We start from the raw sequence: 25,735 nt of genomic DNA, 5'->3' as shown, positions 1-25,735 counted from the left end.
CATCCCCCTTGCCTCATCTTGTAGATGAAGGAATCGAGTCCATCATCAGTAAGTTTGCAGGTGACACCAAGTTAGGAGCAGGTGTTGATCTGTTGGAGGGTAGGAGGGCCCTGCAGAGGGACCTTGACAGGCTGGCTGGGCGGGCAGAGGCCAATGGGATGAGATTGAACAAGGCTGAGTGCAGGGCTCTACACTTTGACCACAACAACCCCAAGCAGTGCTACAGGCTGGGGACAGAGTGGCTGAGAGCAGCCAGGCAGAGAGGGACCTGGGGGTGCTGGGTGAGAGTAGCTGAACATGAACCAGCAGTGTGCCCAGGTGGCCAGGAAGGCCAAAGGCATCCTGGTGTGGCCAGCAGGACAAGGGAGGTTATTCTGCCCTGTGCTCAGCACTGCTCAGGACACCCCTTGAGTGCTGTGTCCAGTTCTGGGCTCCTCAATTCAAGAGAGATATTGAGGTGCTGGAAGGTGTCCAGAGAAGGGCAACGAAGCTGGTGAGGGGTCTGGAGCACAGCCCTGAGAGGAGAGGCTGAGGGAGCTGGGGGTGTTCAGCCTGGAGAAGAGGAGGCTCAGGGCAGACCTCATTGCTGTCTACAACTACATGAGGGGAGGTTGTAGCCAGGTGGGGGTTGGGCTCTGCTCCCAGGCACCCAGCAGCAGAACAAGAGGACACAGTCTGAAGCTGTGCCAGGGGAGGTCTAGGCTGATGTTAGGAGGAAGTTCTTCACAGAGAGGCTGATTGCTCATTGGGATGTGCTGCCCAGGAAGGTGGTGGAGTCACCATCCCTGGAGATGTTCAAGAGAAGCCTGGAGGAGGCACTTAGTGCCATGGTCTGGCTGATTGCTTAGGGCTGGCTGCTAGGTTGGACTGGATGATCTTGGAGATCTCTTCCAACCTGGTTGATTCTATGATTCTATGATTCTATGATTCTATGATTCTATGACTCTATGACTCTATGACTCTATGACTCTATGATTCTATGACTCTATGACTCTATGATTCTATGACTCTGTGATTCTATGACTCTATGACTCTATGATTCTATGATTCTATGACTCTATGATTCTATGATTCTATGACTCTATGAATATTCTATGACTCTATGACTCTATGATTCTATGACTCTATGACTCTATGAATATTCTATGACTCTATGACTCTATGATTCTATGACTCTGTGATTCTATGACTCTATGACTCTGTGATTCTATGATTCTATGACTCTATGACTCTATGATTCTATGACTCTGTGATTCTATGATTCTATGACTCTATGATTCTATGACTCTATGACTCTATGATTCTATGATTCTATGATTCTATGATTCTATGACTCTATGACTCTATGATTCTATGACTCTATGACTCTGTGATTCTACGATTCTATGATTCTATGACTCTATTATTCTATGACTCTATGACTCTTGACTCTATGATTCTATGACTCTATGATTCTATGATTCTATGACACTATGACTCTATGATTCTATGATTCTATGACTCTATGACTCTATGATTCTATGACTCTATGATTCTATGATTCTATGACTCTATGATTCTATGACTCTATGACTCTTGACTCTATGATTCTATGACTCTATGATTCTATGATTCTATGACACTATGACTCTATGATTCTATGATTCTATGACTCTATGACTCTATGATTCTATGACTCTATGATTCTATGACTCTGTGATTCTATGATTCTATGACTCTATGATTCTATGACTCTATGATTCTATGATTCTATGACACTATGACTCTATGATTCTATGATTCTATGACTCTATGACTCTATGATTCTATGACTCTATGATTCTATGACTCTATGACTCTATGATTCTATGACTCTATGATTCTATGATTCTATGATTCTATGATTCTATGACTCTGTGACTCTATGATTCTACGATTCTATGCTTCTATGATTCTATGACTCTATGACTCTATGATTCTATGATCTTCCCCCTCCCCCCTCCCCAGAACGAAGTCTTCCCCGAGCCCCTCTTCACCTGGACGCGGGTGGGGAGCCGGCTGCTGGACGGCAGCGCCGAGCATGCCGGCAAGGAGCTGGTGCTGGAGCGGGTGCCAGCTGAGCTCAACGGCTCCATGTACCGCTGCACCGCCCAGAACCCCCTGGGCTCCACCGACACCCACACCCGCCTCATCGTTTTCGGTAGGCTGGCACCACAGGGGGAGGGGAGGGCACCAATCCCTTTGCAAATCCTCACCCATCTCCCCTTCTTCTCCCCACCCCCTCAATAAAAATGTCTCTGCTGTTTCCTTCCCCGTTAGAAAACCCAAATATTCCCAGAGGAACGGAGGACTCCAACGGTGAGTGGTGGCGGCGGCATTGGGATTCCAGACTGAAAACCCTCCACATGGGAGGGGAGGAGCATGCAGGAAGTATCTCTCCCTTGCACTGCCCCAAAACCTTGGCTATCTCTCCTTGGATTGCCCCAAGCTCTTGAGCATCAATCCTTGCATCACCTCTAGCACTTGACATCTCTCCTTGCCTCACCCTAAACGCCTGGACACTTCTCCTTGCCTCACCCTAAACCCCTGGACACCTCTCTCTGCCTCACCCCAAAACCTTGGCCACCTCTCTGCCTCCCCCCAAACTCTTGACCATCTCTCTGCCTCACCCCAAACCCTTGGCCATCTCTCTTTGCCTCACCCCAAACCCTTGGCCATCTCTCTGCCTCACCCAAAACTCTTGGCCATCTCTCTCTGCCTCACCCCAAACTCTTGGCGATCTCTCTCTGCCTCACCCCAAACCCTTGGCCATCTCTCTTTGCCTCACTCAAAACCCCTTTTAATGTCTCTCCTTACATCACTCCAAACCCTTGGCCACCTCTCTTTCTGTCACACTAAACCCTTGGCTATCTCTCTTGGTGCCACACCAAACTCCTGGCCATCTCTCTTTTCCTCACCCCAAGCCCTTGGCCATCCCTTCTTACCTCACCCCAGACCCTTGACCATCTCTCTTTGCCTCACCCCAGACCCTTGACCATCTCTCTTTGCCTCACCCCAAACCCTTGGCCATCTCTCTGCCTCAGCCCAGACTCTTGGCCATCTCTCTGCCACACCCCATCTGCCCTTGGCCACCTCTCTGCTTCACCCCAGACCCTTGGCCATCTCTCTGCCTCACCCCAAGCCCTTGCCCATCTCTCTCTGCCTCACTCCAAGCCCTTGGCCATCTCTCTGCCTCACCCCAAGCCCTTGGCCATCTCTCTCCCTCACTACAAGCCCTGGGCCATTTCTCATTGCCTCACTCGAAACCCCTTTGATATCTCTCCTTACATCACTCCAAACCCTTGGCCACCTCTCCTTCTGTCACACTAAACCCTTGGCCATCTCTCTTTGTGCCACACCAAACTCTTGGCCAATCTCTCCTTGCCTTATCCCAAGCCCTTGGCCATCCCTTCTTTCCTCACCCCAAACTCTTGGCAGCAGGGATGTCCTTACACCAACAGAGGCCCCACAAGGGAGCATCCCTGACTTGTTACCCACTCCTCACAACCTCCACAGCAAGCAGCAGGGATGTCTTTACACCAACAGAGGCCCCACAGGGGAGCATCCCTGACCCGTTTCCCACCCCACACAACCTCCAGAGCAAGCTCAGGAGTGGGATCCCCCCAAAAAAGTGCTGACCCCATCCTTCTTTGATCCCAAGCTGCAAGACACAGATCCCTAACCTCCTCTTCCTTTTTCTCCTCCTGCCTAGGTTCACTGCCTGGCCACTGTGGCTTCAGACTAGTTTTGGCACTTACCCTAACAGTGATCCTGGAGCTAACGTGAAGCTTCACCTTCATCTGCCTCTTCTTCCTCCTCCTCCTCTTCCTCCATACCGCTCCACCCAGCATTTACACCTCTGTCTCTGTTCTCTTGCTCTCTTTTTATTTTGTTGTTTGGTTGGTTTTGGTTTGTTTGGGTTTTTTTTCTATACTATTTCCAGGTCTCGGTCTCTTTCTGTCTGTGTCTTGGCTTCCTCAGACAATTTAATTAAAAGGGGAAAAAAAATAAATAATAAAAAAAAAAAAAAGAAGAAAAGTAGAAGGCTTGTGGTTAATGGTTTGCCTTGTGCTGGGGTGGTCCAGCACTGCCTTGGGGTATCCCTTTGGGATCCCTTTGGGAGGGTGGTGGGTGGGATTCTTGCAGCGATAGGGTGAGGGGTGATGGCTGTGAGCTGGAAGAGGGGAGACTGAGACTGGAGATGAGGAGGAAATTCTTCCCAGTGAGGGTGGGGAGACACTGGAAGAGGTTGCCCAGGGAGGTTGTGGATGCCACCTCCCTGGAAGTGTTCAAGATGGGGCTGGATGAGGCCTTAAGCAACCTGGGCTGGTGGGAGGTGTCCCTGCCCATGGCAGGAGGTTGGACCTGGATGAGCTTTAAGGTCCCTTCCAACCCAAACCATTTTATGGGGCTATGATTCTGTGATGCAAGGACCAGATTTCCCCTGGGGCACTTCTCCTACAAGGACAGGCTGAGAGATCTGGGGTTGTTCAGCCTGGAGAAGAGAAGGCTCCAGGGAGACCTCAGAGCTGCATTTCAATATCAGAAGGGGACCTACAGGAAGGTTGGGGAGGGACTGTTCAGAAGGGGCTGTGGGGACAGGACAAAGGGCAATGGTTTGAAACTGGAGCAGGGGAGATTTAGGTTGAACATCAGGAAGAAGTTCTTCCCAGTGAGGGGGGTGAGACACTGGAGCAGGTTACCCAGGGAGGTGGTGGAACTCCCATCCCTGGAGACATTCAAGGTCCAACTTGATGGGGCTCAGAGCAACCTTATTTAGTTGGGGGTGTCCCTGCTCACTGTGGAGGACTGGACCTTTGAGGGTCCCTTCCAACCCAATGCATTCTATGATTCTATGAGAATCCATTGACACCCTGCCCACTGCAGCAAGACTTCAGCTCCCTGGGGTAAGGACAAGAGGTGGCCCCAGCATGAGGGGCACCAGGGCCAAGCCCTGCTCAGCTCACACTCAAGCAGGCAGCAGTGCTGGGAGCCCGAAAGCTGCAGCTCACCAGACCTTGTCCAGACCTTGGCTGAGGCACAGGGGCTTTGCTGCAAGCCACAAGCCTTGTGGTGGGCTGGATGGCCAATCTCTAGTGACAGGCAGCTCCCAACCCAAAATGTCAACCCCCACACATGAGTGAGCAGCACAAGTCCCATCAGGCAGTGCCAGCATGGAGACACCAACCCAGTCTGAAGCTCTGCACCTTCCTTTGGTCTGTGCCACCCTTTCTGTTCCTCTTGGTTGATTGTCACCATGGAGACCCACCACGGCCAGATCCTAGTCATTCCTGCTGTCCCCTGTGCCACCCTTCCTATTCCTCTTGGCTGATTGTCATCATGGAGACCCACCACAACCAGATCCTGGTCATTCCTACTGTCCCCTGTGCCACCCTTCCTATCCCTCTTGGCTGATTGTCACCATGGCCAGATCCTGGTCATTCCTACTGTCCCCTGTGCCACTGGGTCCACCCCAGTATGGCATCAACCCTGCTGCAGCCTGGCTCTTTGCAAACCCCAGCTACTTTTACCCCAATCCTGCCTAGTGCTGGTGGTTTTCCTGGCTGCTTTCCCTCCCTGTGTTGCTCCAAGAGCATCCAACCCTGAACCAGGATCCATGGGGAGCAGATGGAGAGGGAGGGGAGGGCGCTGTTAGGATGCTCCCTCCTCCTTTTCCCCTGAGAACTCTTAATCCTAGAGGATTAGCCAGCAGCCATGTGGTGCTTCATCCTTCCAAAGCTCCAAAGGAGTGCTAAGCATTATTATTACTATTATGATTAATTATTATTAAGCAGCTTCAGTCCCTGCCATGCTCCACTGTCAACCTCGCCGCAGGCACTCTCCCAGCTTCACAAGGAGCCGAACCTCAGGAGCTCCTTCCAAGAGACAAAAGCTCCTGGTTTATAATGTGGGCTGGAGGCACCACTGGGCTGGTTGGGATGCAGGAGGAGCAGCAGCTCTGTTTCCATCCCAAAATGACAGCAGCCAAGGATCCACATCCCTTTGGAGCAGCTGCCTGAAGCTCTGCTCCATCCTTGACCACTGGCATCACTCCAGTCCGTTGCACCTTTTTGGGCAAGAAGGGAACCTTCCTTTTTTTAGAGGTTCCTTTAATTTTGTGAGGAACCTTCAGTTTTAGGAGGAACTGAGCCCCTTCAGACCAGCTGCCTGCATCCCTGCTCCCTCCTTCACCACTTTCACCACTCTAGCCCATTGCACCTCCTTGGGCAAGAAGGGAACTTTCCTTTTTTTGGAGGCTCCTCACTTTTTTTATTTGGAGGAACCTTTATTTTCTTGAGCAATCTTCATTTTTTTAGGAGAACCTTTACTTTTTTTTTTTTTTTTAGGAAACCTTTATTTCTCAGAAAAAGCTTTGGGTTTTTAGGAGAAGCTTTCTTTTTAGGAGAACCTTTCTCTTTTTTTTTTTTTTTTTTTGGAGGAGAACCTTTTGGGTTTTTTTACGAGAACTTTTGTGGGCTTTAGGAGAACCTTTCTCTTCTTTTAGGAGAACCTTTAATTATTTAGAACCTTTCTTTTTTAGGAGAACCTTTGGGGTTTTTTAGGAGAACCTCTATTTTTTAAGAGAACCTCTGTTTTTTAGGACAACTTTTCTTTTTTTAGGAGAACCTTTATTTTTTAGGAGAACCTTTGGAGTTTTTTTAGGAGAACCTTTGTTCTTTAGGTGAACCTTTCTTTTTTAGGAGAACCTTTGGTTTTTAGGAGATCTTTTCTTTTTTAGGAGAACCCTTGGTTTTTAGGAGATCTTTCCTTTTTTAGGAGAACCTTTGGTTTTTAGGAGATTTTTTTCTTTTTTAGGAGAACCTTTAGTTTTTAGGTGAACCTTTTGTTTTTAGGAGATCTTTTCTTTTTTAGGAGAACCTTTGGTTTTTAGGAGATTTTTTTCTTTTTTTAGGAGAACCTTTGGTTTTTAGGTGAACATTTCCTTTTTAGGAGAACCTTTGGTTTTTAGGAGAACTTTTCTTTTCTAGGACAACCTTTGTTTTTTTGGAGAATCTTATTTTTTAAGAGAACCTTTATTTTTTTTTAAGAGAACTTTTTAATTTTTTTAAGAGAACCTTTATTTTTTTTTTAAGACAACCTTTATTTTTTTTTAGGAGAACCTTTCTTTTTTAGAAGAACCTTTCTTTTTTAGGAAAACCTTTCTTTTTTAGGAGAACCTTTATTTTATAGGAGAACCTTTCTTTTTTAGGAGAAACTTTAGGGTTCTTTAGGAGAACCTCTTTTTTTTTTTTTTTTTTTTTTTGAGAGAATGTGATTTAGGAGAACCTATTTTTAGGAGAACCTTTTTTTTAGGAGAACTTTTTTTTAGGAGAACCTTTTTTTTCTTTTTTTTTTTTTTTTTTTTAGGAGAACCTTTTTTTAGGAGAACCTTTCTTTTTTTTTTTTTTTTTTTTTTTTTTTTTTTAGGAGAACCTTTATTTTGCAGGGGAATCAGCCCCACCTTACCAAGCAGCCCCACACCGCGCCACCACGGCTGCTTCTCATCCTGCTCGCTGGATTGGAGATGCTCCAGGGCCCTCGTCCCAGAGTGATTAAACAACCATTAGAGCTTCTCGCTTCGAAAAAAAAAAAAATGAGGATTTACAGACGCCCCAAACCTCCATTTAAATGCAAATGTGGCGGTTTTCACCCGGAACCATGGAAATGAGGAGCGTTACAGCGGCACTGCCACCAACCTCCAGCTTTGCCTGATGGCATCGCAGGAGAAACGTGACCTGATCCAGCAGCTGGGAGAGGACTGCTGGGCTCCGCGGTCCTGCATCCTAAATCCAGCCCTTTGTGTGCATTTAGGATGTTTGGCTCTTTCCCCCCAGGGGTGGTGGCATGGTAATTGATTAAGCTATAGGCTGGGACCTGCTTGGCAGCGAAGCAATGAGTGAGAGGATGTGAAAACCTCCCTGGAAGCGTTCAAGGCCAGGTTAGATGAGGTCTTGAGCAACCTGGGCTAGGGGGGGCGTGTCCCTGCCCATTGTAGGGGGGCTGGAACTAGATGATCTTTAAGGTCCCTTCCAATTCAAACCATTCTACGATTCTGTGACCTCCCAAGGATCATAGAATCAGAGAATTGTCAGGGTTGGAAGGGACCTCAAGGCTCAGCCAGCTCCAAACCCCCTGCCATGGGCAGGGACACCTCACACCACAGCAGGTTGCTCACAGCCACATCCAGCCTGGCTGCAAAAACCTCCAGGGATGAGGCTTCCACCACCTCCCTGGGCAACCTGTGCCAGTCTCTCACCACCCTCCTGGGGAAGAATTTCTTCCTAACATCCAATCTGAATCTCCCCATTTCTAGTTTTGCTCCATTCCCCCCAGTCCTATCCCTCCCTGACACCCTCAAAAGTCCCTCCCCAGCTTTCTTGGAGCCCCCTTCAGATACTGGGAGGTCTTACCTGCAGGCAGGTGGATGGGGTTGGGGAGACAGGGCTTGAGAGGTGGTGAGGGAAAGATGAGAGGGGACAGGAGAAGAAGGCAGGGTCCAGCATGTCATGAATGGTTTTCTTTGGATCAATGCTTTGGTGGGATGGCATCTCTGGGTGTGCTTCATCTCAGAGGGATGTTGGGAAAAGCAAGCAGCATCTCTGCTCTGAATCCTAGACTCCTCGAGTCACAGAATGGTTTGGGTTGGAAGGGCTCTCAGCCTGTGCTCCTCACAGAGCTGCTCCAGGCCCCTCAGCAGCTTCAGAGCCTCCCTGGACTCTTTCCATCAGTTCCCTGTCTCTCTTGACCTGGGGAGCCCAGAACTGGACCCAATACTCCAGATGTGGCCTTACCAAGGCAGAGCAGAAGGGAGGGAGAACCTTCCTCAATCTGCTGTCCACACTCTTCTTCATGCACCCCAGGACACCAGTGACTTTCTTGGCCACAAGGGCACCTTGCTGCCTCCTGGATAACTTATTTATTGTCTACCCACACTTCAGGTCCTTCTCTATGGAGCTGTTTCCCAGCAGGTCCCCCCTCCCCTGACCTGGCTCAGAGCCTTCACTGGACTATCTCCAGTATTTCCCGAACTGGGGAATCCAGAATTCAACACAACACTCCAGATGTGGCCTCACCAGGGCATCTCTGCTTTTGTGCCCCCACCACACCTCCCCTAATATCTCAAAGGTGCCACAAGAAAGCTGGGGAGGGACCTTTTAGGGTGTCAGGTAATGATAGGACTGGGGGGAATGGAGCAAAACTAGAAATGGGGAGATTCAGATTGGATGTTAGGAAGAAATTCTTCCCCATGAGGGTGGTGAGAGACTGGCACAGGTTGCCCAGGGAGGTGGTGGAAGCCTCATCCCTGGAGGTTTTTGCAGCCAGGCTGGATGTGGCTGTGAGCAACCTGCTGTGGTGTGAGGTGTCCCTGCCCATGGCAGGGGAGGGTCGGAACTGGCTGAGCCTTGAGGTCCTTTCCAACCCTAACGATCCTACGCATTACAAAGGGCATCAATTCCCCAGGCTCCCCCTCCCCTCCCCCCAGCTCTCACCACCACCCTCCCCGATGTTTGAGGCCCCTGGCAGTGAATAATGCAGGAGGCTGGAGAGTGGGGGGAAGAAGCTGCTGAGGGTGTTCCATTATTGATGAGAGATGACAGATCGGTGGCTGACGACCTGCCTGAGCGAGATGATTAGCTTGTAAAAAATTAATCGCGCTTCGTGGGGGGATGACGCCAGCTGCAAACCCCAAGGAGCTGGCAGGTCTCGACGGGCCCTCATTTCAGAGGACTCTGAAAAGGTTTGGGGTTGGTTGTTTTGGGGTTGTTTCTTTTTTTTTTTTTTTTCCTTTCTTTTTTTCCAAGCAAAACGAGGAAGAGGCAATTACAGGCGATCGGAGTCACAAGCGCCCCAGACGTCAGCGCTGCTCGGAGGCGCCGCTGCGGCTTCCTCCCCGTTGGGCAGGATAAATAAGACATCCCTGAGTCAGATCTGCATCTTGGCCGCGGGAATCCTCCTTCCCAACATCCCCCCCCCGCCTTCCACAGCTCTGGGAGGGTGCTGCTCTTCTCCAGGCTCAACAGCCCCAGGGCTCTCAGCCTGTCCCCTTCAGCATCTTCAGAGCTGCTCCTGGACTCTCTGCCAGCGGTTCCATTTCCAGGGGTTCTGGTCCTCCCCTGTCACAGAATCACAGAATCAACCAGCTTGGAAAAGACCTCAGAGATCAGCAAGTCCAACCTATCACCTAATACCTAGCCCCTCCTGACAACTAAACCATGGCTCCTAGTGCCACATCCAAGCTTTTTTTTTTAACACCTCCAGGGATGGTGACTCCACCACCTCCCTGGGCAGCACATCCCATGGCCAATTACTCTTCCTGGGAAGAACTTTCTCCTCACCTCGAGCCTGAACCTCCCCTGGCACAGCTTGAGACTGTGTCCTCTTGTTCTGCTGCTGGGTGCCTGGGAGCAGAGCCCAACCCCCACCTGGCTACAACCTCCCTTCAGGGAGTTGTAGACAGCAATGAGGTCTCCCCTGAGCCTCCTCTTCTCCAGGCTAAACACCCCCAGCTCCCTCAGCCTCTCCTCACAGGGCTGTGCTCCAGACCCCTCATTGCCAGCCTCATTGCCCTTCTCTGGACATGTTCAAGTATCTCAATGTCCTTAAATTGAGGAACCCAGAACTGGACACTTGACATTTGTGAAGGCAACAGCACCCAGAGCATGCTGCCACCATCACCCTCCACCTGCACACCTTGCTTCAGCTTCTTAAGGTCCATAAAAAACCCACCAGTGGTGAGAACCACCACACTTAGTTGGGGTTTTGGTAGCCCAGCCCTGCATGCTTGTTTCCCAAGGAGGTCATCGGTGCCCCCTCCCTGGAGGTGTTCAAGGCCAGGCTGGATGAAGCCTTGAACAACCTGGGCTGGTGGGAGGTGGGAGGGTTGGAACTGGATGATCTTTAGGGTGCCTTGCAACCCAAACCATTCTGTGGTCTCCCATGGATGTGGCACATGGAAGCCCTCAGCCCCTTGGGATGTTAGGATCGGGGGCACAAAACCAGAGATGCCCTGGTGAGGCCACAGCTGGAGGACTGGGTCCAGTTCTGGGCTCCCCAGTTCAAGAGAGACAGGGAATGACTGGAGAGAGTCCAGGGGAGGCTGTGAAGATGCTGAGGGGTCTGGAGCCTATCTGTGAGGAGCAAAGGCTGAGAGCCCTGGGGCTGAGAGCCTGGAGAAGAGCAGCCCCAGAGGGGAGCTGAGCAATGCTCAGCAAGAGCTAAAGGAGCTGTGGGGGGCAAGAGGCTGGGGCCAGACTCTGCTCAGTGGTGCCCAAGGACAGGCCAAGGGGCAGAGGGCACAAACTTGAACCCAGGAAGTTCCACCAGGAACCTGACCAGGAGGAGAAACTTCTTTTGTGGTGCTGGAGGCCTGGAGCAGGCTGCCCAGAGAGGTTGTGGAGTCTCCTTGTCTGGAGACATTCAAAACCCACCTGGACAGGATCCCATGCATCTGGGTTCCCCTGCTTGAGCAGGGTTGGGGGGTTGGACTGGATGATTTCCAGAGGTCCCTTCCAACCCCTACCATTCTGTGATTCTGTGCTGCTCCAGCTCAGTGGGGTTGGCAATGCTGGTGGGAACAAGGATGAGCTTTGCTCAGTGCTCTCCCCTGCCTCCCCCACCTCATTACTGGTCACAGGAGGAGCTGTGACTGGGTTCAGAGGGCCACCAAGCACATGCATAATTCATACTGCCCAGCTCACCAGAGCAAGGCTCTTTGCAGGGCTCCCTGCAGATTAAAAACCACAGAGCAGTGAGAAATGAAGAACCCTGGAGGTCACAGCCAGGCAGGGGCAGACCCTTGGCCAATTAGCTGAGGCCCCAAAACACGTGCCCAGCATCCATGCATGTCCCTGCTACTCCAGCCTCCACCTCACTCAACTTCAGGACTCTCTGGGTGTGCAGCCAGGAGGGGGATTCACCATTCCTCAAGGTTTGAGCCAGCCCAAGCCACTCAGAGATGGATTTTGGGTTCCCATCTCACAGTCTCACAGTATATCAGAGGTTGGAAGGGACCTCCAGAGATCATCAGGTCCAACCCTCCTGCCAGAGCAGGGTCACTGAGGGTAGTCTGCACAGGAATGCATCCAGGTGGGGTTGGAAAGTCTCCAGAGAAGGAGACTCCACAAGCCCCCTGGGCAGCCTGCTCCAGGGCTCTGGCACCCTCACTATCAAGAAGTTTCTCCTCATGTGGAGCTGAAATCTTCTCTGGTCAAGTTTGAACCAATTGTTCCTTGGCTTATCTCTGTGACCCACCCAAAAGAGCCTGGCCCCCTCCCCTTGCCCCCCACCCCTCAGCTATTGATAGACATTGATCAGATCCCTCTCAGCCTTCTCTTCTCCAGACTAAACAGCCCCAGGGCTCTCAGTCTCTCTTCACAGGGGAGATGCTCAAGTCCCCAGATCATCCTTGTGGCTCCCCCTTGGATTCTTTCTAGCAGTTCTTTGTCTCTCTTGAACTGGGAAGCCCCAAACTGGACACAGGATTGCAGCTGTGGTCTCAGCAGGGCAGAGCAGAGGGGGAGAAGAACTTCCCCAGCCCTGCTGGCCACACTTTTCCTGATGTATCCCAGGACCCCATTTGCTTTCTTGGCCACAAGAGCACATTGCTGTCCCATGCAGAACTTGCTGCCCACCAGCACTCCAAGGTCTTTCTCCATGGAGCTGCTTTCCAGCAGGGCAGCCTCTAACCTGTCCTGGTGCCTGTTGTTATTCCTCCCCAGATGCAGGACCCTGCACTTGTCCTTATTAAACTCCATGAGGTTTGCCTGCAGCCAGCTCTCAGCCTGTCCAGGTCACGTTGGATGCTGCATAGCCTGAGGGGTGTCAGCCAACACTCCCCCCAACTCCCCCCCTCAGTTTATATCATCAGGAACTTGCTGAAACTCAAATAGGATGGAGGGGAGTGGCTGGGGGGAGTTTGGGTGATGCTACTTTGGCAGCTCAAGGGTTGCATCACACCAGCACTCCAGGTGACTCTAAAGTGACTCACAGCAGAATGCAAAGTCCCACAAGGGGATGGCTGCTTGGCCAGGGCAGCCAAGGGGAGTTACAGGGCTCCTGTCTTCTTCTGGGCTTTCCCTCTAGAAGTGTTCCAAGATCTTGAACAAGCTGCTTTAGTATTACTGAGACAAACCAAAGAAGGGCAACAAAGCTGGTGAAGGGTCTGGGGAACAAGGCTGGGGAGAAGGGGAAGAGGGAACCTGGAGAAAAAGAGGCTGAGGGGACACCTTATGGCTCTCTACAACTCCCTGAAAGGAGGCTGGAGGCAGGTGAGGGTTGGTCTCAAGCCATTAGACAAAAGGCAACAGCCTCCAAGTTGCTCCAGGGGAGGTTTAGGTTGGGCATCAGGACCAATCTCTTCCCTTTGAGGATTGTGAAGGCCTGGCCCAGGCTACCCAGGGCAGCGGTGGAGTCCCCATCCCTGGAGGGGTTTCAAAGCCCTGGAGATGTGGTGCTGAGGGCCAAGGTTTAGTGGTGAGCTGGCAGTGCTGGGTTCAGAGTTGGACTTGATGGTCAGCCAAAATGATTCTATGCTTCTGGATTGCTGCCTTGCCCCATGCTGCACCCATACAAGGTTACAAACATCACCCTGAAAGCTACTGGTGGGGTTCTACCCATTCACAGGGGTCCCTGACTACCACACCAGCATGGGGAGGTCACCCTTCTGCTTCCTTTCCATCCTCCTTTTTTTCCCCCTCTCTGTACAGATACTACTCAGGGTCCTCCACCTCATAAGCAGCCCCAGCAAGGCTGCTACCACCTCCCCCTAGCCCCCTTCAGCACCTCCATGGTCCTCATGTGAAGCCATCAGGTGACATCCACTATCTCAGCAGTGGCAGGAGGGCATCTCAGCACTCACAGATGCAGGTGAGGGGGGGAAATGTGCCCCCAGGAGGGTTCAGATTCTCCTCCCCAGCACCAAAGGCGTTTCCTGAGCTCATGCAATGGCTGCTGAACATCAGGAGATGGTTTGGGAGGCTGCAGACACCAGGTAGGAGCTGACAATCATCTACCACCCACTAGAGACCCATGGCAAGACCACCTCCACCCACAGCCCAGGCAGCTGGGACTCATCACAGATGTTATGCAAGGAGAACTTTTAGCATCTCCTGAGCTGATTTGGCAAATCCCAGCAGACTGGGAACAAGCAGGAGATGGTTTGGGAAGCTGCAGACACCAGGTAGGAGCTTACAATCATCTACCACCCACCAAAGACCCATGGCAAGACCACCTCCTACCACAACCAGCCATGGCCCAGGCAGCTGGGACTCATCACAGACATTATACCAGGAGAAGTTTTAGCATCTCCTGAGCTGATTTGGCAAATCCCAGCAGACTGGGAACAAGCAGGAGATGGTTTGGGAGGCTGCAGACACCAGGTAGGAGCTTCCAATTGCCCACCACCCACTAGAGACCCATGGCAAGACCACCTCCACCCACAGCCCAGGCAGCTGGGACTCATCACAGATGTTATGCAAGGAGAACTTTTAGCATCTCCTGAGCTGATTTGGCAAATCCCAGCAGACTGGGAACAAGTTAGCAGGGAGCACTTCCCTGCATACAAAGAGGAGCAGCCACCCACCCACCCACCCCCCACACACAGTTGGGCTGCTGCTGTGCAGCCTCTCAGGGCCTCGTTTCTTCCTGCAGCTCTCAGTGTGTGAGATGTTCCCCTCGGGGAGAAGGAAATTAATTTGCTCCCTTTGAATTCAGCTGGCTCAGAAGCAGCTGCAGAGGGATGGCAGTCCCCAGGCCCCCTCCTCTCCCCCATGCCCACCCCCTTCCATGGTCCAGGCATGGGGACCTGCCTGCCTCAGGGACACTGAGGACACAACAGCTCCCCTACATCTTTGAAATTCAGATCAGGTTCAGACACAGAATCATAGAATGGGTTGGGATGGAAGGGACCTCAAGGCTCAGCCAGTTCCAACCCCCCTGCCATGTCCAGGGACACCTCACACCACAGCAGGTTGCTCACAGCCACATCCAGCCTGGCTGCAAAAACCTCCAGGGATGAGGCTTCCACCACCTCCCTGGGCAACCTGTGCCAGTCTCTCACCACCCTCATGGGGAAGAATTTCTTCCTATCATCCAATCTGAATCTCCCCATTTCTAGTTTTTTTCCATCCCCTCAAGTCCTATCACTCCCTGACACCCTCAAAAGTCCCTCCCCAGCTTTCTTGTAGCCCACTTCAGATCCTGGAAGGCCAAAAGAAGGTCTCTTCAGAGCCTTCTGCTCTCCAGACTGCACAACCCCAACTCTCTCAGTCTGTCCTCACAGCAGAGCAGCTCCAGCCCTCTGCTCATCCTTGTAAGCATCATGATAGAATGGTTTGGGTTGCAAAGGATCTCAAAGCTCATCCAGTTCCAACCCCCCTGCCATGGGCAGGGACACCTCACACCAGCCCAGGTTGCTCAGGGCCTCCTCTAACATGGCTTTAAACACTTCCAGGGATGAGGCATCCACAACTTCTTGAGGCAACCTGTCCCAGTGTCAACACTGACAGCTTTCCAGGAGGAGAAAGAAGGAATTGGCAGCATCTGGCATTCTCCACAGCTCACTTTCCCAGAGAAACTCCAATCCCTGTACTCATGGTTTAGTGGTGTTGGCTTGACAGTTGGACTTGATGATCTTAAGAGTTCTTTTCTGACCTTAGTGATTCTGTGATCCTATGACATCCCACACACAGAGGAGCAGCTGAGGAACTGGGGTGGTTTACTCTGGAGAAAAGGAGACTGAGAGGAGACCTTCTGGCTCTCTACAGCTCCCTGAAAGGAGGCTGGAGCCAGGTCAGGCTTGGTATCTTCTCCTTAGTTATCAGATGATAAGAGGAAATGGCCTAAAATTGTGCCAGGGAAGGGTTAGGTTGGATATTAGGAACAATTTCTCATCTGCAGGAGTGGTCAGGCACTGGAACAGGCTGCCCAGGGAGAGGTGGTAGAGTCCCCATCCCTGTCCATGGCACTTGGGGTCATGGTGGAATGGCCATGGTGGGGTTGGGCTGATGGCTGGACCCAATTTTAGAGGTCTTTTCCCACCAAACAGTTCTATGATGACTCCAAAACAACAACTCACAGCTATCTCATCCCTTCCCATCCCAAATTTCTTCCTGGTCCCAGCGTTTTTGTTGCTTTTCCTTAGCTCCCCCCTCCCCATGCAGGCAGATGCAGATCTCCAAACCCAGCAGCTGCAAGAGTTTAACTCCTGCCAACACTCTTCACTGTTGGATGTTTGGTTTTTTTTTTCCCCCACCCCCTTCCAAAGCCTTCAGCTCTTTTTTTCCACTGGGCTCTTAATCTCCCTGCCACTTCCAAGCTGGCCTCAGAGAGACCCCAGAAGCTCTCAGGCTATTTGCTGTCACCCTTCGTTAGCTAGCGTGCCACAAACGAAAGCCACCCAATTAGTCACCTGCCTGTGCTGGGGAGCAGCTGCTCAGCCTCAGACCAAAGGTCTGCCCAGCACCAGGCTGCTTCTCCCTCCCTTCCCCATGCCTGCAACTCATGGGAGGTGAAGGACCTTTCTTGGCAAAACCATAGAATGGGTTGGAAGGGAGCTCAAGGCTCAGCCAGTTCCAACCCCCCTGCCATGGGCAGGGACACCTCACACCACAGCAGGTTGCTCACAGCCACATCCAGCCTGGCTGCAAAAACCTCCAGGGATGAGGCTTCCACCACCTCCCTGGGCAACCTGTGCCAGTGTCTCACCACCCTCATGGGGGAGAATTTCTTCCTAACATCCAATCTGAATCTACTCACTTCTATTTTTTAACACCACCACCCCCCCACCCCCCCCCCCCCCCGGAGTCCTATCACTCCCTGACACCCTCAAAAGTTCCTCCCCAGCCCCCTTCAGATACTGGAAGGGCACAAGAAGGTCTCCTGGGAGCCTTCTCCTCTCCAGACTGCACAACCCCAACTCTCTCAGTCTGTTCTCACAGCAGAGCAGCTCCAGCCCCCTGCTCATCCTCATGGCCCTTCTCTGGACACCTTCCAGCCCCTCCAGATCCTTCTTGTAATAGGGGCTCCAGAACTGGATGCAGTAGATTTTCCCTTTCCATTCCATGATCCTTTTCTTTTTTTTTTTTAATGGCAAAAGAAAGGAGGCAGCAGAATAGGGCTGCTCAGAGGAGATCATAGAATCATAGAACATGAGGTTGGAAGGGACATCAAGGATCATCTGGGTCAGCATGGTGGAAATGAGATGGCTCAGCAGCCTGTCAAGCTGAGTCTTCAAACTGTCTTTCAGGGGAATCCACTGCTTCAGGACAATCCCAATCATAAGGACACAGTCTCAAGCTGCACCAGGGGAGGTTTAGGCTGGAGGTGAGGAGAAAGTTCTTCCCAGAAAGAGTAATTGGCCGTTGGAATGTGCTGCCCGGGGAGTCACCATCCCTGGAGGTGTTCAAAAAAAGCTTGGATGTGGCACTTGGAGCTATGGCTTAGTTGTCAGGAGGAGTTAGGTATTAGGTAATAGGTTGGACTTGATCTCTGAGGTCTTTTCCAACCTTGTTGATTCTGTGATTCTGTAAATCCAGGCTGGGCAGGGAATGGCTCAAGAGCAGACTCAAGGAGAAGGGCTTGGGGGTGTCACTGGATGGAAAGCTCAGCATGAGCCTAGAAGCCAACCGTGCCTTGGGTTGCATCCAAAGAAGCATGGCCAAAAAATGGAGAAAAACTGTTTTGCCCCTCTGTTCTGCTCTGGTGAGACCTCATCTGGAGCACTGTGTCTAGTTCTGGGGCCTCAAATATAAGAAGGACCTGAAAGTGTTAGAGCAGGAGGCAATGAAGCTGATCACAGGGCTGGAGCATTTCACCTATGGGGACAGGCTGGGAGACTTGGGGCTGTTCATCCTGTAGAAGAAAAGGCTCCAGGGAGACCTTAGAGCAACCTTCCAGTACTTGAAGAGGGCTACAAGAAAGCTGGAGAGGGACTTCTTGCAAGGGCTTGTAGTGACAGGATGAGGGCAAATGGCTTTGAGCTGGAAGAGGGGAGACTGAGACTGGAAAAGAGGAAGAAATTCTTTCCAGTGAGGGAGACACTGGAACAGGCTGCCCAGGGAGGTTGTGGCTGCCCCTTCCCTGGAGGTGTTCAAGACCAGGTTGGATGAGGCTTTGAGCAGCCTGGGCTGGTGGGAGGTGTCCTTTCCCATGGCAGGGGGTTAGAACTGGCTGATTTCTGAAGTCCCTTTCAGCCCAAACCACCCTAGGATTTTATGAGACAATTCCATGAGACGATTCCAACCTCTAAACTGTTCTCCTGGTGAAAAACTTTTTTCTTCTGGAGTCCTATCAGAATCTCCCCAGCAGTAACTTGTACCCATTCCCCCTTCTCTTTTCCATCTCCTACACTGGGAGCTAAAGGATCCTTTTCCTCCCGCCGCGGTCCCTTCCGCGTTGCTCTGAGCGTCTCTGTTTACCAGGCTTAATAAAGCCAGCTCTGTGCTGCCAGCTCCAGGCTGCACCTCTCTTGGTTTGGTTGGTTGGTTGGTTGGTTTTTTTTTTTTTTGTTTTTTTTTTCCTTTCCCCTGGAGCCCAGCCCATGCAAAACTTGGCTCTGCAAACCTCCTACCAGCTTTACCTTCTCAAAGTCACCTTGCCCCCAAAACCTTCAAGCTCAACGCTCCGGCTTCGCTCGGCAATCATTAATCGGCTTCTCCGCATGCCCGGCTATGGCAAAATGCCCCAGCAGGTAACCCTGCCCTGGCACTCCGACATGCAGCTGGCCAGCAAGTTGGTCCTCTCTGCTGCTGCTCTGCTCCTCCTGACCCTGGCATACAGGTTCTATAAGTCCCGCTCGCTTGCTGGGGGCCAAATCCCACCTGGGGAGGTGGGAGAGGAAAGGGAAAGCGCTTCCCGGGATGGGGATGGGGTGGTCGGTCTGCGGCGGAGGAGGGGGTGTGGTGAGGAGGTGAGGAAGGGGTTTGGTGAGGAGGTGAGGAAGGGGTTTGGTGAGGAGGTGAGGAAGGGGTTTGGTGAGGAGGTGAGGAAGGCGTTTGGTGAGGAGGTGAGGAGGGGGTTTGGTGAGGAGGTGAGGAAGGGGTTTGGTGAGGAGGTGAGGAAGGGGTTTGGTGAGGAGGTGAGGAAGGGGTTTGGTGAGGAGGTGAGGAGGGGGTTTGGTGAGGAGGTGAGGAAGGGGTTTGGTGAGGGGGTGAGGAGGGGGTTTGGTGAGGGGGTGAGGAGGGGGTTTGGTGAGGAGGTGAGGAGGGGGCTTGGTGAGGAAGTGCAGAGGGGTGGTGGGCATGGAGAGGCAAGAGGAAGCGGTTGTGAGACGTGGTGCAGGACACCTTGCGGGGACAGAAGGCTGCCAAGGGGGGAGGAAGAGGAGGAGGAGATGGAGGAGGAAGGAGAGGAGATGGTGTCTGAGCTAGGGTTGAGGGATGGGAGAGTAGGGATGGCCGGGAGGGGAAGTGGGTTGAGAAGCGAGCAGGGGAGCCACCTGGGAAGTCAGTTGAGAAGGGAGATGGGAAGTAAGTTGGGATGCCAGCCAGGAATTGATCTGGAATTTGGTCTGGGAAGTGAGCTAGGAAGCAAGTCTGGAGGTGAGGCAGAAAGTAAGTTGAGAAGTAAGCCGGGAAGCAAGCTGGGAAGTGAGCTGGCAAGCAAGAGAGGAAACAAGCTGGGAAGTGAGCTGGCAAGCAAGCCAGGAAGTAAGCCAGGAACTGAACTGGGAAGCAAGGAAGGAAGTGAGCTGGGAAGCGAGCCAGGAAGCAAGTTGGGAAGTGAGCTGGCAAGGGAACAAGGAAGTGAACTAGGAAGTGAGTTGGGAAAGGAGCCAGGAATTAACCTGAAAAGTTATCTGAGGAGTGAGCTAGGAAGCAAGCCAGGAAGTGAGCTGGGAAAAGAGTCAAGAAGCAAGTTGGGAAGTGAGCTGGCAAGCAAGACAGGAAGCAAGCCAGGAAGTGAGCCAGGAAAAAAGCTAGGAAGAGAGCCAGGAAATGAGCCAGGAAGCCAGCCAGGAAGGCAGCCAAGCTCTCATGACTCTGGGGGCACAGCCAAAAGCCCAAGCATCTTGAGGCAGGAGGCCTCATTTTCCCCAAGTTCCAAGCTTCCCCCTGGGACTGGTGATGCCCAGATCGGGGGTGACAGACACACCCAAAGCACGGAGCAGGATTTGGCCATGGGAGGTGTGAGCCAGGAAGCTGAGGGGTGCAGGGAGCTGATCCAGACCCTCAGCATCACCTCAGGCTTGGGGCTGACGATGACGGCGAGCAACGCAGAGTCAGATGCCTCCTACTCTTTCTCCTCGGTGGCAAAGATCCAGGTGGAGGAGAACTACATCACAGAGCGGAGGGTGAAGGCTGGAGCTGGGCAGCCAGTCCCTGGCCTCAGAGGCAAAGTCTATGACTACTATGTCCAGTCCATCTCTCAGTCAGTGTCGAAGAAGAGGTCTTCCCCCTACATCCCTCCAGGAACATCCCAGTGCCGCAGCTCAGAGCGGGTCAATGAGGAGCTGAAGAGCAGATCTGCCACCCAGGAATCAGACCTAACTCCTTCAACCCAAGAATCAGACCCACCTCCTGCCACCCAGGAATCAGACCCACCTCCTGCCACCCAGGAATCAGACCCACTTCCTGCCACCCAGGAATCACACCCACCTCCTGCCACCCAGGAACCAGACCCAACTCCTGCTGCCCAGGAACCAGATCCAGCTTCACCACTAGAGGATTTCACCATCTCTTCCATAGCTCCACCACCCACGGGGAGCTTGGAAACCTCCTCTGAACCACCATCTCCAGGCCGCAAGGTCAGCATCCTCCAGATTGCCGACAGCCCCCACCTCCAGCTGCCCATGGAGGGTTTTGGAGTCACGACAGCAGCCAGCTCCACACCTCCTGCAAGCCCCCAGGCAGGGCCGGTGCGCGACGCTGACTTCTTCCGGCCGTCGCCAGCCGCTCGTTTGGACTTGGGGAACTGCTACGAGGTCCTCTGTGCAGCCAAGGCGCAGAAGCTCGGCGCCCTGCAGGAGGCTGCCTACCAGCTGATGAGCGACAACTACCTGCAGGTGCTGAAGACGCCTTCCATCTACGGCCGCCTCAACGCCGGCGAGCGGGAGCTGATCCTGCGCCTCAGGATGAAGGGCAAGAGGTGCGTGGCCGTGGCGGACGTCAGCCCGCAGGAGCCCGGCCCCCGAGCCAGCCGCCTCTGCTACTACGACGAGGCAGGGGACAGCTGGCACCACCTCTGCCACCTGCCCCCCGAGGTGGTCTCCCGGGGGTGCGCCGTCTGCAGCATGTTCAACTACCTCTTCGTGGTGGCCGGCTGCGAGGGCACGGGCCGGGCGCAGAGGCCTTCCAACCGCGTCTTCTGCTACGACCCTTTGACCGACCTCTGGAGGGAGATCTGCCCCTTGAATCAAGCCCGGCCCCGCTGCAAGCTGGTGGCGCTGGACGGCCACCTCTACGCCATCGGGGGGGAGTGCCTCTGCACGGTGGAGCGCTACGACCCCCGGCGGGACCGCTGGAGCTTCGCCGCCCCCCTGCCCCGCGACACCTTCGCCGTGGCCCACGCGGCCGCCGCCTGCCACGGGGAGATCTACGTCACGGGGGGCACCCTGCGCTCCCTGCTGCTGCGCTACGCCGCCCGTACGGACAGCTGGAGCCTGGGCCCGGCCAGCGGGGGCAAGGAGAGGACGGTCGAGATGGTGAGCACCGACGGCTTCCTCTACCGCTTCGACCTCCAGCCCGGCACGGGCATCGGCGTCTACCGCTGCAGCGCCAAGGCCAAGCTGTGGTACCAGTGTGCCACCTACCCCCTGTCCAACCTGGCCGGCTTCCAGTGCGCCGCGCTGGGCGGCTTGGTCCACTGCGTGGGTCGCCACTTCCATCTGCGCTTCCTGGCTGACCACGTCTCGCCGCGCTTCGGGGCCAAGGAGCTGCAGCCCTTCCCGGCGCCCTGCGGCAGCCTCCTCCCGGCCGTCCTGGTGTTGCCGGAGGGAGGGAGGGCACAGACAGAGGTTTGAGGGATCCACGCTGGGGTCTTGTGCAGCGGCGGTGGTGACTCAGACGGTGGTGAGAGGGAATAACTCCTTTACTGTAAGGGTCACGGAGCGCTGGAACAGGCTGCACCAGGGGGGTTGTGGAGTGGCCCTGTCTGGAGATACTCAAGACCTGCCTGGACGTGTTCCTGTGTGAGCTGCTGTAGTTGATCCTGCTCTGGCAGGGGGGTTGGACTGGAGGAGCTTGCAAGGTCCCTTCCAGCCCTTAACATTCTGTGATTGTTCTGCTGCGAGAGTGCTGGAGCCCTGGAGCTGGCTGCCCAGAGAGGCTGTGGAGTCTCCTTCTCTGAAGATTTTCAAGAACCCACAGGCTGTGTTCCTGTGTGAGCTGCTCTAGGTGATCCTGCTCTGGCAGGGGGGGGTTGGACTGGATGATCTCTCGAGGTCCCTTCCAACCCCTAACACTCTGTGATTCTAAGAAGCCATCAGCCCACACTGGACCATGTGGCACAGGACCAACATTACCAGGGTGAAGTTACCGTTCCTGGGAGGCACCCAGGCTGGATGTGGCTGTGAGCAACCTGCTGTGGTGTGAGGTGTCCCTGCCTGTGGCAGGAGGGTTGGAACTGGCTGAGCCTTGAGGTCCCTTCCAACCCTAGCAATTCTATGATTCTATGATCCTCCCAGTCCTTGTAAGCAAGGGAGGAGACAAGCTGCCAGCAAACCCAACCTTGAAGACACAAGGAAGAGCAGAGCAGGAGCTGGGTGGACTTGTTTGCTCAGAGGTATTTAAACACAGGCGTGCTTGCTGGCATGCAAATAAAGCACTGCTGGCTGCAGGCTCCCTCCTGGGCACTGCCCAGTGAGAAACTGCTCTACACATCAGCTCTTTGATAATGACCTGGGCACGCAACAGGACAGATTTTAGGGTGGAGGAACACAGCACAGACATCTGATCCCTCAGGAGGTCACACCCCCGTTGGCATCAAGCCACCATCGAGGCTTCCAGTGCTTAAAGGAGCAAACAGAAAGCTGGGGAGAGGCTTTTGAGCAGGGCCTGCTGTGACACGACAAGGGGGGGATGGTTTGGAACTAAAAAAGGGAGGTTTAGACTGGAAATGAGGAGGAAATTATTTATGCTGACGGCAGTGAGACCCATGCCCAGGTTGCCCAGAGAGGTGGTAGATCACAGAATCATAGAATCATAAAGGTCCCTTCCCACCCAAACCAGTCTGTGATTCTCTGATTCCATAATTCCATGATTCTGTGGACCTTGAGCCTTTGGTCTTGAGCATACACATCACCCCAGGGCTGGAGGCTGGAGGCCAGATGGTGCAGGGGGTTGGACTACCTGAGCTTTAAAGGCTCCTTCCCATCAAACCCAGCCTGTGATTCCATGATTCCATAAACATTGAGCATTGAGGCTTGACCATACATATCCCAGAGGATGCCCAGAGAGGTTGTGGAGTCTCCTCCTCTGGAGACTTTCAAAGCCAGCCTGGATGCGTTCCTGTGTGGCCTGCCCTAGGTGCCCCTTGTTTTGGCAGGGGGCTTGGACCCAATGATCTCTGGAGGTCCCTTCCAACCCCTCGCATTCTGTGATTCTGTGATCACCTCAACATGAACCTGGAATCCAGAGGGTGCAGGGGGTTGGTCTAAATGACCTTTAAAGGTCCTTTCTAACCCAACCAAGTCTGTGATTGTCTGATTCTATGATTCCACAATTCTATGAACACTGAGCCTTCAGTCTTGACCATAAACACCACCCCAGGCTTGGAGGCTGGAGGCCAGAGGGTGCAGAGCTCCTCCCAGTGCCTTGTTTATGTCTCAGCACCAAACTGTCTGTCTATTTATCTGCAGGTGATGCAAATAGTCACTAGAGATTTACAAACAGCTGCTCTTAAAAATTAAATTAAAGTTGGACATGTGGTAAAAGGCCCCAGGGGCTCCTGTTGTGTCATTTCAAGCCCTAGCCAAGTCTAATGGGAACAAAGAGGCCAATGCATGTTTTACATCCCTAATTACTGCAAGAAAACATCTCTGAGGAGGCAACCAGAAGGAAAGGAGGGCTCTGGATGTGAGCAGCAAGTCCTTCATCCCTTCTTCTCCAGGTTTCTCTGCCCTCACTCCGCTACCTCCATCTCCTGCCAAAAGCATACTTTGGGTAATTGCATTTTCTTCCCCTCTGGCAGTTAGAGAAATGGCTTCTGAGCTGGCAGCTGGCAGCTCCAGAAGGACCAAACCAGCTGCCAGGATGGACCAAGCCCTCCCATACCTGCCTCCTTGCTGGCAGGAGGTCGTGACCACGAAGTGCACAGATTGCACTTGAAGAGCTCGGAGGCAAGAAACGCTTCTGGAGCAGCCCATGGTGTCCCCGTTTACACCTGGCAGCTCCTGGTGCTTTAGGAGAGGTTAGGTGAATGTGCTCTCAAAGTGCTCCCCAAAAGTACTTATTGCTTCTTTTGGTCACTGCCTGGAGGCAAAATGTTTCTACCTTCAAGGGCTTCCTAGCAAAGTCAGTGACATTCACCCATGTTAGATCATGAGGATGGTTAGGGGACTACGAGGATGATTTGGGGACTTGAGCATCTCCCCTGTGAAGAGAGACTGAGAGCCCTGGGGCTGTTTAGTGTGGAGAAGAGAAGACTGAGAGGGATCTGATCAATGTCTATCAATAGCTGAGGGGTTGGGGGGCAAGGGGAGGGGGCCAGGCTCTTTTGGGTGGTTCACAGAGATAAGCCAAGGAGCAACAGGTTCAAACTTGACCAGAGAAGATTTCAGCTCAACATGAGGAGAAACTTCTCTACAGTGAGGGTGACAGAGCCCTGGAACAGGCTGCCCAGGGGGGTTGTGGAGTCTCCTTCTCTGGAGCCTTTCCAACCCCACCTGGATGCATTCCTGTGCAGACTACCCTCAGTGACCCTGCTCTGGCAGGGGGGTTGGACCTGATGATCTCTTGAGGTCCCTTCCAACCTCAGATATACTGTGAGACTGTGATCTTGGGAGATTGATTATCTTGCCTCTAAGGTTTGCTCCTTAGGCATAGTGTGTGTCTTCTGCATCCTCTCCCTGTCCTGATAGCTGCCACTTTCCAGACTCTTTCAACCACCTCTTCCTACCCTCAAGAGGAACACCTCACTGCTGATGTGCCAGGGTTGCAGCCTCCTGCATCCCAGCATCTGTGATGAGCTGCTTGGGCTGGTGAGCCATAGAATCATAGAATCTTAGAATCATAGAATTTTAGAATCACAGAATCTTAGAATCTTAGAATCATAGAATTTTAGAATCTTAGAATCTTAGAATCATAGAATTTTAGAATCACAGAATCTTAGAATCATAGAATTTTAGAATCTTAGAATCATAGAATTTTAGAATCATAGAATCTTAGAATCTTAGAGTCTTAGAGTCTTAGAATCATAGAATCTTAGAATCATAGAATCTTAGAATCATAGAACCATAGAATCATAGAATCATATGGATAATAGAATCTTATAATGGTCCAGGCTGGAAGAGACCTCCAAAGGTCACCCAGTCTGACCTCCCCACAGTCAGCAGGGACATCCCCATCTAAAGCAGATGACCCAAACCCCCTCCTTATTATTATCTTTTTTTATTTAACTCCTTTGTATGTAGCTGCTGCTCAGAGCAGGAGGCTCAACAAGAGCATTGGAATCAGGTGCCCAGGGAGGTGGTGGAGTCCCCATCCCTGGAGGTGGTCAAGAAACCTGTGGCCAAGGCACTTTGGACATGGTTTAATGGCCATGGTGGTGTTGGGTTGATGGT

The 25,735-nt window shown here is 52.7% G+C and overlaps 2 protein-coding genes across 2 annotated transcripts in view; both read left to right on the top strand.

The window, feature by feature from the left end:
• IGSF21 (immunoglobin superfamily member 21) overlaps nucleotides 1-3,804 on the top strand; it is a 43,607-nt gene extending 39,803 nt beyond the window's left edge. Inside the window, exons 8-10 of the mRNA XM_054394863.1 lie at nucleotides 1,987-2,179; nucleotides 2,299-2,337; nucleotides 3,731-3,804. Coding sequence (XP_054250838.1) covers nucleotides 1,987-2,179; nucleotides 2,299-2,337; nucleotides 3,731-3,804 — 306 coding nt within the window. The remainder of the gene's footprint in view (nucleotides 1-1,986; nucleotides 2,180-2,298; nucleotides 2,338-3,730) is intronic.
• Nucleotides 3,805-18,694: 14,890 nt separating this feature from the next.
• Nucleotides 18,695-21,976, top strand: KLHDC7A (kelch domain containing 7A). The gene is made up of 3 exons (XM_054394862.1): nucleotides 18,695-18,925; nucleotides 19,538-20,455; nucleotides 20,600-21,976. Exons 1-3 carry the CDS (start codon nucleotides 18,695-18,697, stop codon nucleotides 21,974-21,976), a joined length of 2,526 nt encoding a protein of 841 aa, XP_054250837.1.
• The last annotated feature ends 3,759 nt before the right edge of the window (nucleotides 21,977-25,735 follow it).

Source organism: Indicator indicator, chromosome 32 (assembly GCF_027791375.1).
Source record: "Indicator indicator isolate 239-I01 chromosome 32, UM_Iind_1.1, whole genome shotgun sequence".
NCBI classification, from domain to species: domain Eukaryota; kingdom Metazoa; phylum Chordata; class Aves; order Piciformes; family Indicatoridae; genus Indicator; species Indicator indicator.
Note: the sequence above shows the minus strand (reverse complement) of the source record. Positions and strands in the feature narration are given on the sequence as shown.